This window comes from Prionailurus viverrinus, chromosome E1 (assembly GCF_022837055.1).
Source record: "Prionailurus viverrinus isolate Anna chromosome E1, UM_Priviv_1.0, whole genome shotgun sequence".
NCBI classification, from domain to species: Eukaryota; Metazoa; Chordata; class Mammalia; order Carnivora; family Felidae; genus Prionailurus; species Prionailurus viverrinus.
Genome location: NC_062574.1, coordinates 10,780,600 through 10,795,523, shown reverse-complemented (window position 1 = coordinate 10,795,523; position 14,924 = coordinate 10,780,600). Strand labels below are relative to the sequence as shown.

At 54.0% G+C, this 14,924-nt stretch overlaps 1 protein-coding gene across 4 annotated transcripts in view; it reads left to right on the top strand.

Moving 5' to 3' along the window:
* EPN2 (epsin 2) overlaps positions 1–14,924 on the top strand; it is an 86,595-nt gene that overhangs the window by 56,629 nt on the left and 15,042 nt on the right. For all 4 annotated transcript variants that reach the window (XM_047832098.1, XM_047832096.1, XM_047832099.1 and 1 more), the window contains 3 exons: positions 5,927–6,039; positions 8,128–8,220; positions 9,182–9,356. In XM_047832098.1, coding sequence (XP_047688054.1) covers positions 5,927–6,039; positions 8,128–8,220; positions 9,182–9,356 — 381 coding nt within the window. The remainder of the gene's footprint in view (positions 1–5,926; positions 6,040–8,127; positions 8,221–9,181; positions 9,357–14,924) is intronic.

Sequence of the window (14,924 nt, the reverse complement as noted above, 5' to 3'; positions counted from 1 at the left end):
CTCTCTGGGCCCCAGCTACCTCCTCTGTGGAAACAGTGATAACCAAGAACAAGGCCTTAAGGATCACACTTTGTCTTTCTCACTGGCTGGGTGACCTCTCAGCCTCCGCCCGGGTCCGCGAGTTGGACTGAGGCTTCGCTGAGATACTAGTAAGAATCACACGAGCACCGCACGCCAGGCCCTGGTCTCAGCATCTCAGCGCTTTTCACAGATGAGCTCACTGAATTCTCACAACTACTCTAGGAGGCAGGGGCTCTGTCTCCGTTTTGCAGATGAGAAACAGGGGCCCAGAGGGTTAGCGACCTAGGCCAAAGGTCACCTGCTGAGAAGTGGCAGGCAGAGCCCAGATCGGAGCCCCGCCCTCCACGCTGGGCTGCGTTTCATGTGGAAAACACTCGGCCCAGGTGAGGCGCACACCTCAGGAATGGATGTGCTTCCCTGCGCGTAAATGCCAGAAAAGCACACCCACGCACATCCACGCGGAGTAGGCATGAAACGTTTCTCTGGGTGGAATCACAAGAAAATGTCAACAGCTGTTTCCTCTGAGGAGAGGAATGGGGGCAGGATGAGAGGCGTGGCTCCCACTTCCTTTTATGATGAACTGTTTAAAAATAGTCACAGGCATCATCACATTCCACCCGTAAATATTCTGTACGCGTCTGTTCCTGAAGAGTGAGCCACGGCGCCCTGGCCGCACCTCCCGAAAACAGCAGCACCCGTACCACCCACACTCAGCTTTTGTCACTTGCGCCCAGAGTGTCTTGCAGCTGATGTGTCTAAACTGAGACCATCCCAGGACCGTGTGTTGCATCTGATTGTCCTGTCCCTTCTGTCTGTCTGTCTGATCGCAGCAGATTTCCCTTTTTTCCCTAACCTGAATACGCCAAGAGCCTGGGCCACTTGTCCCCTAGAGCACTCCTTAGGTCTGGGTCTGTCCCTGCACTGCATTAGGCGGTGTTTGGCTCAGTCCTCGCCCTGTCGTTCTGTGAACTGGGAATCAATTTCAAGTCTAGATTGGAATCCAATCCAAGATTTTGCCCGAACTGTCACGGGAGGTGGGTGATGTCATGTGACAGGCAGAGGGTGCCCACAGCATGGCGGGTGTGTGTGTGGGGCGCTATGGCTTATCCCTGTGTCACGAAGTCACAGCCTCCCCCCCACCCCACACTTTGCCCTGAGAGTGACCTGACTGTGGTACTTGGTGCCCTTCTCATCTTGTACTTTAAAAAAAAAAATTTTTTTTTATGTCTTAATTACTTTTGACAGAGAGGGAGTGGGGGAGGGGCAGAGAGAGAGGGAGACACAGAATCTGAAGCAGGTTCCGGGCTCTGAGCTATCAGCACGGAGCCCGGCGCGGGGCTTGAACTCACGAGCCGTGAGATCATGGCCCGAGCCGAAGTCGGGTGATTACTGACTGAGCCACCCAGGTGTCCCCCCCAACCCCTTTTTTCCTTTTTTCTGGCTTTTCCAACCATGTATCTATATTTTTTTCTCTTTTAATGTTGCCTGGGGTAATCTGAACTTATTTTCTCATAATTCATCTCATTTGACCTAAAGTAATGTTTCTTGCTCTTCCCTGTGAGGAGATGAGAGGAAGACCCTGGGGGGGGGGGGGTCTTCTGTGGGGAACAGGTTTAGAAGCCTCAGCTCAGGCCAGGCTACTGAGTGGGGGTGGCCTCGGTTTCATTGCTGATTCAGGAAGTGGCCCGTGGACCACAGGAAGTGGAAGTGGACCACAGGAAGATGTCACCACATTGAGAAAGATCCAGTAAGCACTTGCCTGCAGTTCAGTGATGAGGGAGGAACTTCACTGGTCTGGGGCACCGGTCACTGGAGGGTGGAAGCTGGAAGGCTGTTCCCTAGCTCCTCCCTCAAAGGACCATGGCCCCAGTCCTGCTCCCCGGGAAGCCTGGGAGGGACCAGGGTCCAACGGGATACCCACTTACGGCTTCCGTGTGAGTGCCAGGCAGCTCCAGCCCCTAGGGAGTCTGGTGGCCTTGGGGTGAAGCAGAGAGCAGTGACCTGGGGGCCGGGCGCATTCTCACGGGAGAGCCAGCTGTGTGTTGGGCGCTCCTGACCCTTCCCACAAGCCCCACTGGCCTGCATCTCACAGATGTGGATACAGAAGCCCAGAGAGGTCAGGCCGTTGGCACGTGGCCTCACTGCCAGTTGGTGGTGGGGACAGGATTTTGAACCCTGGTTTCCCTGCCAACTAACAGGCACGGGATTATAACGGTGGGGGCGGTGCTCAGACCCAGATGGGGTCTTCTCGGGCCCCTGAGGCCTGGTGCCCTTCCATTCTTCCCGGGTGGTCCGACGTGCCTTGTGTTGCCCAGCATCAATGGGCGACACGTGGAGACAGGCCGTCCCCTTGCGTGAGGCTCACGTACCAGAGGGTTTTACCAGAAGTCACGCTGGTTGCCACGCAGAGCTGTTTTCCTGGTAAGGTCGTGTCCCACAGTGGCTTCCCTTTCATCGATGTGATTGCAGGCGTGCTCAAGTACTTTCTAGGAAAATCGTGACACGGCCTGAGAAGTGATTTCCTGTTTTCCTATTACCTGGACTGCTTCGGTTTCTGCTTTCAAAATTGTCCGAGGCCGGCCAGCCAAAGCCTCTGTGTCAGAAACTCTGCCAGCCTTTGCTTTAGGGGAGCACATTTGGGAACCCAGATCCTTCCTGAAGCCCAGGGCGTGGGCACCCACACTCGGCCTGGTGCCCCCGGAGCCGTGGGGGGTGGGGAGTGACTGCCAGAGACTCGTCCGCCTGCAGTGGGAGGTGTTTCTTGGTCTTCCTCTTAGCCTGTATCTTGAAGGAAAAGTTGGCTTTATAGGCTTCCTCTTCAGCCTTTCCCCTTGGCTTTCTCAGCCGGCATAATAGGCCCGAGAGGATAAAGTCGAGGCCTAGCTGTGTTTATAATTCTTGGCCCCAGCGAGCGAGGACTTTGAACTCTTCCAGGTGGGACCCGGGAGCAGGGCCATGATGCTGCGCCCTTGATGCTCCATCAGTGGTCAGCCTCCACTAACGGCCCCTGTTCGTCCCTCCAGAAGGTGGCGGGCTGAGAAAGCGTCTCTCGGGCACTTGCGTTTTCCAGGGGTCTCTGGGAACCGCGGACCTCCAGAGCCGCCGAGCAGGGCCAGGCTCAGGTGGTCAGGAGGGTCCGTCCGGGCTCATCTCACAAGCACATCTGTGTTCACTGTCACGTGCGCGGGTACAAGAGGCCCTTTGTGGGGCAGGGATGCTGTCACTAAGGCAGAATGTCTCCGTTGGAATCCTCCCTCACAGCCGAGGCCGCTGTGTGCAGCTCAGCTGATACTCGGGGCTGGCGGCTGTGAATTCTGCCATCTGCAGAACTGAGAGCTGTACATCCGTTCATAAAAACCACAGCGTTTAGGGGAATACCCTTTGTCTTTAATTTCCACATTGATGTGGTAAGCCATTTCCCTATGTGCCGGCTATGTGTTATTCTAACAGTCAGTCATGGTAGGCACTCACATGTACATTTGCATTGGAAGCCAGTCAGGCCTTGCAGATGTGCTGAAAGGCTCAGAGGACAAGGGAGGCTTCATTTCTCTCGAAGGTCCCTGTTCAGGGCCCCGTCCCATTCGTCCCTGGCCGGGCTGACTCAGGCGCTGTGGCCGTGCGGCCAAGTAGCAGCCTTCCCTGCCGGGACGGGGCTCATTTTTCAGAGCGCTTAGCGCTTTTTTGGGGTGTGGGGTGGGATACAGGTCTTCTCTATTGACTCCCCATTTCCATTTGGTAGTGAATGAAGGCCATGGAGTGTGCTGTGTTTGTTGTAAACAGAGTTCTGCGAAGCAAGCTTCAGAGATTCCCGGAAAGAGGCTGGGAACAGGCAGTCTTGAGTGGTTAAGCATGGGAGAGCCACACACATTCAGTCGAGCAGAATCTTCCAGACCCGTTCCCCAAAACCGTGCGGCTTCGTTTGTATCCAGCAGTCTGGATGGTGACATCTTTGCTTCTAGAGTACAGGAAAGCCCAAACCTGAGCCCTGTTATTGGCATAGGTGAGGTTTGGGAACAAAAGCACCACCACCATAAAAAAAAAAATATATGCTTTTATTTGGTATATTATTAATCAGATTATTAAGATGGCCTGGACGTTCCATTTTATTACCATCTAGCTTCATTTTTAAAACAAACACTTTGGAAAATGCAACTGTGATTTACTAGGCTGGGATTCAACCTGATTTGTTTCTTTTTCCTTTTATTTCTTTATTTTTTGTTGGGGGGGCGGCGGTTCTTCTGGTTGACAGTAAATTGTAGCAGACACACTGCTTCACGACACAGAATTGTTCCAAATGAACCCTTACTGCCGCGTGTTTTGTGCGCTTTTAAAAAATTGCGTGACAGAGCATTGCCTTTTGCAGTCTCCTGCCCTTGCAACCTTGCCTGGTTCTTCTGTGATCACATCCGTGACTCTGTGTCTAGCCCTCTTCTTCCTATTTTATTCATGGTGGCCAGAGCCGAGCCAACTAGAAACCTCATCTGTCAGGAATCATTCCTGACCTTTTACTTTCTCCCAAAGAGGCAGGTCCTAAGGAGCAAGTTTACACTGGGGTTTTAGGCAGAAGCAGCGTTGGGTGCGTGGGCCCTGATGGTGGGGCTTGCTGGAACGGACATAATGAAAAAAGGAAGAAAACTGATACACGATTAGAGCATTTTCAAACAGCTACCCGTCCGCCATGAGACTGAATTCTCCATCTGTCCATCTGTCCATCTGTGCATGCTTCCACGCATCCATCTATCCAGTGGGTGTTTGCCAGGTGCTCTGCCAACCTTTGAGGATGGATGTGCTGGTGAGAAGACAGGCCTGGACCCTCTTCAAGGAGCGTACCTTCTGGCATAATCCACCAAACTGCAGACTAGAGAGGAGTGCTGACCCAGCCCCAGGCGGGAGGGCAGTCCGGGAGGACCAGGGCAGGGGAGCCGAGCGCCGAGAACTGAGGACTTGCCGAGGACATGCCAGGAGGGCGTGCATGGCACGCACAAAGGCCCAGAGGGAGGATGGAGTGTGGTTCCAGACCTTTCAGGCAGTGGGGCTCGGCTTTGAGGGTTTCGGAGAAGCTGTGGACCTTCTCTTGAGGCAGAGGCAGAGGCGGGCACGTGCACCCAAGCTTTATGCCCTGTTTCTGGAGAACCCTACACTCCCCGATGCACAGAACGTCTGATGGCCGTGTCGTTTTCCATACGGGGAGGCCCAGCCTGGTTTAAGTGTGTGAATGCGTGAAGACTCCTTTCCTGGAGGCTCACTGCATCCGCTAGGAGTCCACATCCCATCCCTTCAGTAAGAACTGTCTTTCCAGGAGCTGCTTTCAAGTGTTTACGCTAGCTAACTGCTGACAGCAAAAATGGGTTTTTCCCGAGTCGGTGCTCCGTTTTACTTAGAAAACACAATTTTTCAGGGTTGCTGCAGAAACATTTGGCTTCATTTCCCATGGTCTTTACCCCCATGAGATGCACAGTGAGATTCTTCAATGTTGAGGAGTCTCAAGTGAAGTGCTTGGTCCACAGATAGCCCTGTGCTTGTTTGAGTGACAGTCTTTGATCCAGCTTTTCAAGAACAATACTTTTGATCTTCTCAAAACCAACCAACCAACAAACAAGCAGACAACTTAGTTTCTCTCTCTGAAGGAGGGCAGCCTGGAAGCGAAGACTGAGGTTCTAATCCTGGCGAGGCCTGACCATGGGGCTGGCGCCTGAAGGCCTCTTTCCTTGACTGGGGCCACGTGGCTCCTGTAATTGAGAGTCCGTGTTTGATGTTACTCGATTCTAACCTTGCAATAGTCACAACCCTTCCGTGCACGGCCCGACCCTGCGGGTGTGAGGTGGGGACGGGGTGTGGTTCGACCCGGTAGCTGTTGATCGTGAGCCTGCCCCTTGCCTGTAGTGACTCTGCCTTTCCCCTGCAGCCACCTCCCCGAGGGTGTCCTCTGAGCTGGAGCAGGCCCGGCCCCAGACAAGTGGAGAAGAAGAGCTGCAGCTACAGCTGGCACTTGCCATGAGCAGAGAGGTAGCGGAGCAGGTGGGTGCCTGGACGGGGGCGGGCTGCGCGGTGGGGGCGGGGTCCGGGCGGGGCGCGGAGCAGGCCCTGCCCTCGGTGTTTCTCGGGTGTGTTTCCTGAGATGGGGCTTCGAGGTGCCAGGACCGTGTTCTTGCCACCCACCGTCTCCTGTCAGGAAGGGGGCCTGTGCTGTTCCAGGTAGGGAAGCCTCTTGTTGCCAAGGGATGGAGTGGTCGGAAGTGCGCCCCAGAAACACTTTGGCCCACACGGCAAGTGTCATGGCCTCTGGGCGTCCACAGCCCCTCAGCGAAAGGCCTGTGGGTGCGCAGTGGGGCTTAGCCCCTTGGGAGGGAGGTTTGGTGAGATGGATCGAAAGCATCTGAGCGCCGAAAAGGCGAGAAGAGCTGCAGGTAATAGAATGCTCATTGCGTTTAGATGACGGAAGTGTGTGTAGTTTTAATTTTTTTCAGTTCCTGTTTTTCTCTAATAATCATGCATTACTTTAACACGGAGAAGGAGGGAAAGACGTGATGGAAATGACCTTTCAAAGCTGCCATCCCGTGGGCCCCAGTGATGAGGTCCGTCCCTGCTGACCTTGGGTTAGGGAGGGTAGAGTGAGTCAGGTAGCGCGAGGCTCCGTCTCGCCCAGAGGTGACGTGTAGGGACAGATATTAGGGAGTGCGACGGGAGTGCAGCGGTGGCTGTCACAGCCTGACTTGTGTCGCTGTAACTGGAAACCTAAAGTCCAGCAGTAGTGGACAGCTTTGCTCGGTCCCTCTATTCACAGCAGGAAAAACACAGCCATTAAATCTGTCCCTGTGGATGCCTGGCTCTGTCACTGACAGCCCGGGAAGAAGGTGTAGGAATACAGGGACAGATGGACAGTGGGAGCCCATTTTAGTAAATAACTCATCTCTGTGATTTATCACATTTAATATAAATGAAATATAACATTTTTTTTTATTTCATTATTATGGAAAAGCCTAGGACAACCCAGTCTTTTGCATAGGGTGACTTCACCTTAAATAAATACAAATGAAGGGCGCCTGGGTAGCTCAGTCGGTTAAGCGTCCGCCTTTGGCTCAGGTCATGATCTCATGGTTTGTGGTTCAAGCCGTGCATTGGGCTCTGTGCTGGACCCTGCTTCGGATCCTGGAGCTCAGAGCCTAGAGCCTACTTCAGATTCTGTGTCTCCCTCTCTCTCTGCACAACCCCCCCCCCCACTCTCTCAAAAATAAACATTAAAAAAATTTTTTTAAATAAAAAAATAAATATAAATTAAATACAGGTGACCTTTGAGCAACACAGGTTTGGACTGTGCTGGTCCACTTATGTGTGGATTCTTTTCAATAAATACTGTAAAGATACTGCCTCTTATTTTCTTAATAACATTTTATTTTCTCTAGCTGTATTATAGTAACACAGCATATGATACATATACAGAATATGCATTACGTGACTATGTTCCAGTCAACAGTTGGCTATTAGTAGTTAAAATTTTTTTAAGTTTACTTTTTTTTGAGAGAGAGCGTGAGTAGAGTAGTTAAATTTTTGAGGAGTCAGATATATGTGTTGATTTTTGACTGTGCAGGGGCGGGGGTTGGTGCCCCTAATGCGCGTATTGTTGGAGGCTCAGCTGTAAAATGAATCATTTCTGTTTGAAATCATAGAAATAAACATACAGCCATTTTCTGTAAGCATGTGCTGTGTGAGGTGCAATGATACGTGATTTTCATCCTCTTTTCTAATTCCTTTCTGGGCTGTCAGACTTTTGTATTTTATATGGAGGCGTGTTGCTTCTGTAATTACAATTATAAAGCCATTTTCATTTTGAGAAAAAGTGTTCCCTTTCCCTCACTTGGCTGTGCCTGCGCCCGTCTCCCTGCTGGGACCCCAAAATCAGGGAAGCCACACGAAGTAGGTGGGGCGGAGCCCTGTGGGCTATACCTTCGGGATAGAAGACTGTGTTTCACGAGTCATTTTCCAATCTTCCTTTGAAATAATGCGTACTCCAGTTTTGCGCATCCTGTTCCTGGCCAGCGCTGCTTTGTTCTCTACCGTGATGTTATTACAGTCACGGTCAGCTCCAAGTCCCATTGTCCTCTACAGGAAGAGCGCCTCCGGCGGGGTGATGACCTCAGATTACAGATGGCCCTAGAAGAGAGCCGAAGAGACACAGTTAAAGTTCCCAAAAAGAAAGAGGTAAGCGCTTCACGGGGAAGGTAAACGTTTGAGACGGTCCCGTAGTCGCTGGGGGAATGTCCCAAACCTAGCGTGCAGAGTGTACCCTGCCTTCTCAGAAGGTGCTCTTTTCTCCCTTGGCTCAACAAATACTCCTCGGGCCCGTGCTGAGCATGAGTGAGCCAAGGACGTACTAGAAAACACATCCGCCCCAGACATTACTCCCAAGGCTCTTCTGAGACCAGCCCCAGAGGAGACGGGCATGGGCGAGGGGCTTCTGTTGACCAGGGCCTCCCTTTCGTCCCGTGTAAACGAGCACGGTAACAGCCAGGCGGTCTTGGCGGCCGTTACATAAGCCAAGCGTCAAGTGCTTTGGAACAAATTCCTGGCACAGGGTAAGCCCTCACTAGCGCCGGTCTCCACTGCCGTCATCAGCCTTACTCTGCGCCAGGCTGCCTGCTAGGAGCCTAAGGTGACTAGGACGCGGGTCTGCTCCCGTCAGGCTCATCCAGTCAGAAGACACAGGGCCAGCGGTTCCAGTGATCTCCTGTGGTACAGCACCACGGGGTCCCTGGCGGTAGCTGGGGGGCGGGGGGGGGGGCATCCGAGCGGGTGGGTGGGGCCGCCCCCCAGGAAGGAGGGTCCTGGATGATGGCTGGCAGCTGGGGGCAGCACTGTGGATTGGTGGGGACAGCGTTCGGGAGGGAGGCTGCAGCCTGGGCAAAAGCTTGAGTCCTTCTGGAAAACCCTGAGGGCCTTTGAAGGTGGGCGGGGCATTGAGCACAAAGTATATAGCTTGGTGTGGGTGGAGCCTGGGCTGCACTGGGACTTGGTTTTGTGAGGAGGTGGGCAGCTCAGTTTCCTCCTGGCACCTCCCAGAGGGCTTCTCTTCCTAGGAGGCAGACAGTATTTATGGTTAACACGTGGATATTTGCTGTAACTGTAGCCAAGTAAAACCTGTCCCCTTCTCTTTGTCTCAAAGCATGGCTCCCACCCACAGCAGACCACTCTGTTGGATTTAATGGATGCCCTCCCCAGCTCGGGCCCTGCTGCCCAGAAAGCAGAGCCTTGGGGCCGGTCAGCCTCAGCCAACCAGACGAACCCCTGGGGCGGGCCGGCAGCCCCAGCCAGCTCTTCAGACCCCTGGCCATCGTTCGGTAAATACCTGCCCCCTTCGTCTCCTGTGCCTTCCTGTTGGATGTGTGAAGGGCCATAGGGCACAGCTTCTTGCTCTCCCCGCCCTTCTGGAGGTGGGAGTGAGGCAGGCCTTTGGTGGCGGGTTGGGGCTTCTCCAGTCCCCAACCATAATGTCCAATAAAGTCCTCCTGAGGACTGCAACACAGGGCTTTCTGTTTTGAATGGTTTTCTGCTTTGGTTGAGGGAAAGCTGACTTCCTCTTTGCTTCCCACATGCAGTAGAAATGGCTGGTCCCCTTTCTGGGACGTGTGTCAACTCTCTGAGCCTCAGAATTGCACCCAGCACCCCAGGTTAAGAAACTAATACACAGCTGGAAATTATGATGTGCTTGCTGTGGTTGCTAATGAAAAGAGGATGTGTTTGCTGTAATTCTTCCTACCTGTTACATAAAGCAACAGTCAGTTTACTAGGCTAAGTGAATATTTTAAAGTTCTTTTTAATGCCAAATGTCGGAGAATCTGTGGTCGGAGATTTGAAACACGAGTGTGGCACAGATGCTTTAATCTGGGGAGAAATCTTGGGCCTGTGGGTTTCCTGATGGCTGGACACAGGGCCTGGCCTACCTGAAGCCTTTGTAATGGCTTCCAACCCAGCCTGCTGCTCTGGGAGGTTCCCCCCACCCGGTGCTCTGAGCCCTGCCGGCCATGGCTGATCTGTCTGGGAACTTTCGGTGGTAGGTTTTGTGGCAACTTGTGTGTGTCTCTTTGGGGTCCCTGTTTCCCCCAACCGGAACCATCTTTTGTGTTCAGCTCGGTTCCCTGGACGTTTGCCAAAGTGTACCGAACGCCAGGCTCTTTCCTGCTACTCAGGGACCCAGATGCAAACAGGTAGTGGTCTTGCCTTCAAGGTCCTGAGCAGGTGTGGGCAAGACGGGAGTTCCAGCATGGCAGAGGTCCACCAGCTGGGGGGCTGGGACTTGGTGGTGGGTCTTTAAGAGCATCCTGGGACAGGGCTTAGCTCAGGAGTCTGGCAGGCATGAGACAGGTATCTCGGAGGAACCTTCAGGGAAGGACAGGAGGTGGCCAGGCTGTGAAGAGGCAAGGGTCTGCCTAGCAGAAGGCGTGGCTTTTGAGAGGCCGAGAGCTAGCAGTGGTGTAGTGGGTGCAGGTACAGGCAGCGGGGAGCAAGGGCATGGGGTCGGGGCCCTCAGGGCCTGGCAGCCTTGTCCAGAAGGCAGTATCAGCCCCAGATATCCTTTGGCAAGGCCGTTGGCCTCAGGGACCCGGGCAGGTCCCCACATTTCCTTTGGCAGGAGCCCTCTGGGCCTTGGGGCAAACTGCAGGCCAAATGGCCTACAGGATCTCGGTCACTGAAAGCCAGGACCACGGTTGCCAGGAGCTTGGCAGTTCTCATGGCCCATGGCCTGCGTGCTGCGCCCCCGGGGAGCTTGTGGGCTAAAGTGTTACTGAGCATACACAGGGATGGCGAAGGCAGCTCTCCTGGAAATGCCCACTTGGGCCCCTTCCAGACAGTGGCTTTGACTTTATTTTTAAATTTGAGAAATAGTTCCTCTGTAATGTGATGGCCACCTTGAGTTATGGGTAGGATGTTCTTCAGGAAACACTATCAATCCCTTTTGGAGTTGCGTAATGGATCATTAAACAGACAGGACATTTTCTAGTGCCCAGAAAAGAAAACCGGCACGCTACGAGCCCGGCGCGTTTAACAAGATTGAATTCTGCTGAGTCTGTGGCTGATGGGGAGTGGTTGGGGTGGGGCTTGGGGGTTGGGAGGGAGACTACTTCTGTCTACTTTTTTTTTTTGCTCTTTGACTTACTAGGGGTATGTGTCACCAGGTCAGGAGACACAGAATTTATGAATTTTCAATGAACGAGTTTGCCCCTCCCTTCCTTTGGCTGGGGGATAGCCCTGTGCCCTGGAGCTGGGTGTCTTGATCGAGCCAGGGACTTGACCTCATAGGGTGTTTTAAAGTGGGCACTCCAGCAGTTGTTAGCCATTCACGGTGTGGTGCCACCATCACTACTAATCCCAGGACATTTCCATCACCCCGGAAAGTGACCCCATTCCCATTAAGCAGTCACCCTCCGTGACCCCTCCCTCCAGCCCCTGGCAACCACCAGTCTACTGCGTTCTGTCTCTGGATCTTCCTGTTCTGGATATTTCTTACGTGTAATGGAATCAAACAGCGTGTGGCCTTTGTGACTGCTTCGTGTCACTCAGTGTGATGTTTTCAGAGTTCATCGCTGTAGTAGTGGCACGTGTCCTCACTCCGTTCCTTATAACGGCTGAAGAACATTCCATTTACAGTTCCACCGCATTTTGTTTAATCACTTAGCACTTGATGGACACTTGGGTTTCCACTTTTTTGGCTACTAGAATCCAGTTTTTTAAAGAGAAGATGGAAACCTAAATTTTTGAAATCTGTTCATTTTTGTTCATTTCTGAGAGAGCGTGCAAGCGGGGACGGGCAGAGGGGGACAGAGGGTCTGAAGCAGGTTCCACACTACTGGCAGCTGCGGGGCTCAAACTCAAAAACCACGAGATCACAACCTGAGCCGAAGTTGGACGCCGAACCGACTGAGCCACCCAGTCACCCTGAAATCTGTTAATTTTTAAATGTTGACAAGGAATTTAAAATTTTTTTTTTTTTAACATTTATTTATTTTTGAGACACAGAGAGACAGAGCATGAACAGGGGAGGAGCAGAGAGAGAGGGAGGCACAGAATCTGAAACAGGCTCCAGGCTCTGAGCCGTCGGCACAGAGCCCGACGCGGGGCTCGAACTCACGGACCGCGAGATCACGACCTGAGCCGAAGTCGGACGCTTAACCGACCGAGCCACCCAGGCGTCCCGACAAGGAATTTTAAAGTGAGAACATGGTTGGGGCTGATCAGATATATCTGCAGGTGGCCAGTGTGGTCTGCGGACTGCTAGTCGGCCATTTTCTTGCCCTTCGCCCAACCCAGGACCCTGTCCTTGGTTCTGACGCACTTGGCATTTTAACCAGTGACTTGGGGAGAAAAGGGGACATCAAAGCCCAGAGAGGCTCCTCATTCCTCTGGTGTCACACGGCAAGTTAGGGGCAGGTTCAGTGCATGTGGCATCTAATCCTTTCCTGGAATTGCCATGCCATCTTGGGCTGCTGCAGAAGCCTTCTGTGGCCGTGCGTGTCCTGGAAAAGTCACCTCAGACCGTAGCGTGGAGATAACCAGTGTTAGAATGTTAGCTTATCTGCTTCCTGTTTTTTTCTGGCTCTTATGTTTTTACATAGGTGAGGCCATGTTGTATATCCGGACTTATAAATGTATATAGGTAGTATTTCCATCTGCACTGTGTGGTGTTTCCAGGCATCAGGAGAAACTGCCCTGCACGGCTCCCATGGGACAGTGCAGGGCTGTGGCACCGTGACACAGCCCCCGGCTGTCTCCGGAGGTGGGTTTTGCAGCTCTGAAGCTCCGCTTCCAACAGCCCTGCAGGAGATGGCCTCACACCAGCTCCTCCATGCACTGGAGCATGGATACAGCCCCTCTCTGCTTCCCTCTTCCGAGAGCCGCTCCAGAGCAAGACATGGTGTCAGACTTGCCGATTAGCCTCAAGCAGAATCCGCTAGTGTGTGTTTTCTGGGCCACCCCATTGCCCGGAAACACATTCATAAATTTGAAAGATGTAGAGAGTTCCTACCCAAGCGCTGGTAGTCGCCCCCGCCCCCCGATGAAAGGAGCACTGTTTCGTAGCAAGCCCTGCCATTCCCGGTTCTCTCCAAGCAGCACTGGGGGCGGCTTGGCCAAGCGGCCTTGGGAGGAAATGCTGAGGGCTGAGAGGAGGGCGGTCGGAGCCCGCCGGGTCAGCGGGGCACTTCCTCCTCTGTTCCAGACACACAAAGCAGCCACCTGGGATGAGAAGGGCAGACAGCCTGGTGATTCAGAAGGCCTTGGCTGGCTCAGGCCCGCTCACTGCCCGGGCCAGGACAGAGGCCGTCTTCCGCCCCAGTGGCAGCAGGTGGTGCTGCTGGTTTCCTGACGATCCCCGCCACTCAGTTCTGTGACCCCCACAATGTGACTGCCCCCCACCCCGCCCCCCTGCACATGAATATTCCTATGCGAGGCCTCGGATGAGCCAGGCCGGCAGGGGAGGGGCCCAGGGACACTTGCTCCCTATGAATGGGCCCACAGAGCAGGAGGCGGAAGCCGCTTGATCTTTCTGCCCCGAGTTCCATCTTCCTTTGCTCTCATTCACTCGCGCTTTCAACAAGCATTTATTTATTGGGTTTGTGGTGTGGCCCGGGCCCCGTCGACTACACGGAGGACAGAGCACAGAGGAGCCTTGCAGCGAATCCACTGTCCATTCATGGAGGAGGAAGACGGAGCGCCGGTCCCCAGGGGCCGCGCTGTCAGCATGTGTAAAGGGGGGGTCTGCCCCACCAGGCTAGCTTCTGTGGGCTGTCGGCACCCATGGGAAAGCAGAGGGCACGTTTTCTGTCCCCCAGGTAGGTTTGAGGAAAGCGAGGTGCCACCGCGTGTAGCCTCCTGTGACTCCAAAAGTCAGCACGGTGCCTGGTACACACATAGGTCCCCAAGCGCCACTCGCAGACTGGAAAGCCAGGAGCCCGCCATGGCTAAGCGGCGCATCCGTGGTCATCTGGATGACTGGCCAGGGATTGAACCGAGGGCGTCTTTCATCCCACGGCCAAAGCTCTCTAGGCTGTGACCGTGCTTTGTCTGCATGCATGGCGGTGCGGGGCAGGGAGCTCTTTCTGGACCGGAGCTTGTGGATTTTCAGCATCGTGCGTGCTGGGTCTTAAAGTTCTTGGCCGTGCTGTTTCACCGTCTTCTAAAGGGGACGCAGGGCACGTGGCTCTCGAACAACGTTAGGGTAGAGTTGCACAGCAGCGGGGGGGGGGGGGGGGGGGGGGGCGTGTGGCAAGCCTTGCCTGTGAGCCCAGGATGATGGGGCTCAGCGTGGTGCCAGCTCACGGAGAGGGCGCGCGGTGTATATAGCCTCACGTTACCGTGTTCGTGCAAAAGGAGCTCCTCCGGAGACATTGAAGCACTTTGTTTTCACTCTTACCGTTGCCCATTTATCAGTTTGAGGGAAAACTGGTGTTTCGACCCTCGTTGCCCGAGCTAGGGTCTGGATGGAGGAGCAAAGCCTGATTTTGCACCTGCGTGGCAGGTGTGCAGTTGCCGAGGGGCTTGCCCGTGTGAGGCCAGGAGGGGAAGGCCCGGGGCCCAGGGCTGGAGGGGTGGCGGAGCACCCCAAGAGTTGTCTGTTTGTGGGGGCCGCCTGGGTTCCCGTGAATGCCTGATCCTTCCTTTTTACGTTGTGTCCAGTTGTCCGCCTCACAAACTCCTGTGTATTCTTGGATACGCGGCTCACATATGCTGCGTGGAAAGGTGTCACCTGTCCACAGCACTGCCTGCCCCGATCCCGTGGTCACTGATTGCCTGTGCCACCCATGCTGGTTGCAGTAGGTGTGCTCTTGTTTCTTCTCAGAGGCGGGACCTGGACCCGGGCCTGGTGAATGCTGACCAAATGTGCTCAGAGCGAGGTGACTTCAAGGAGCACC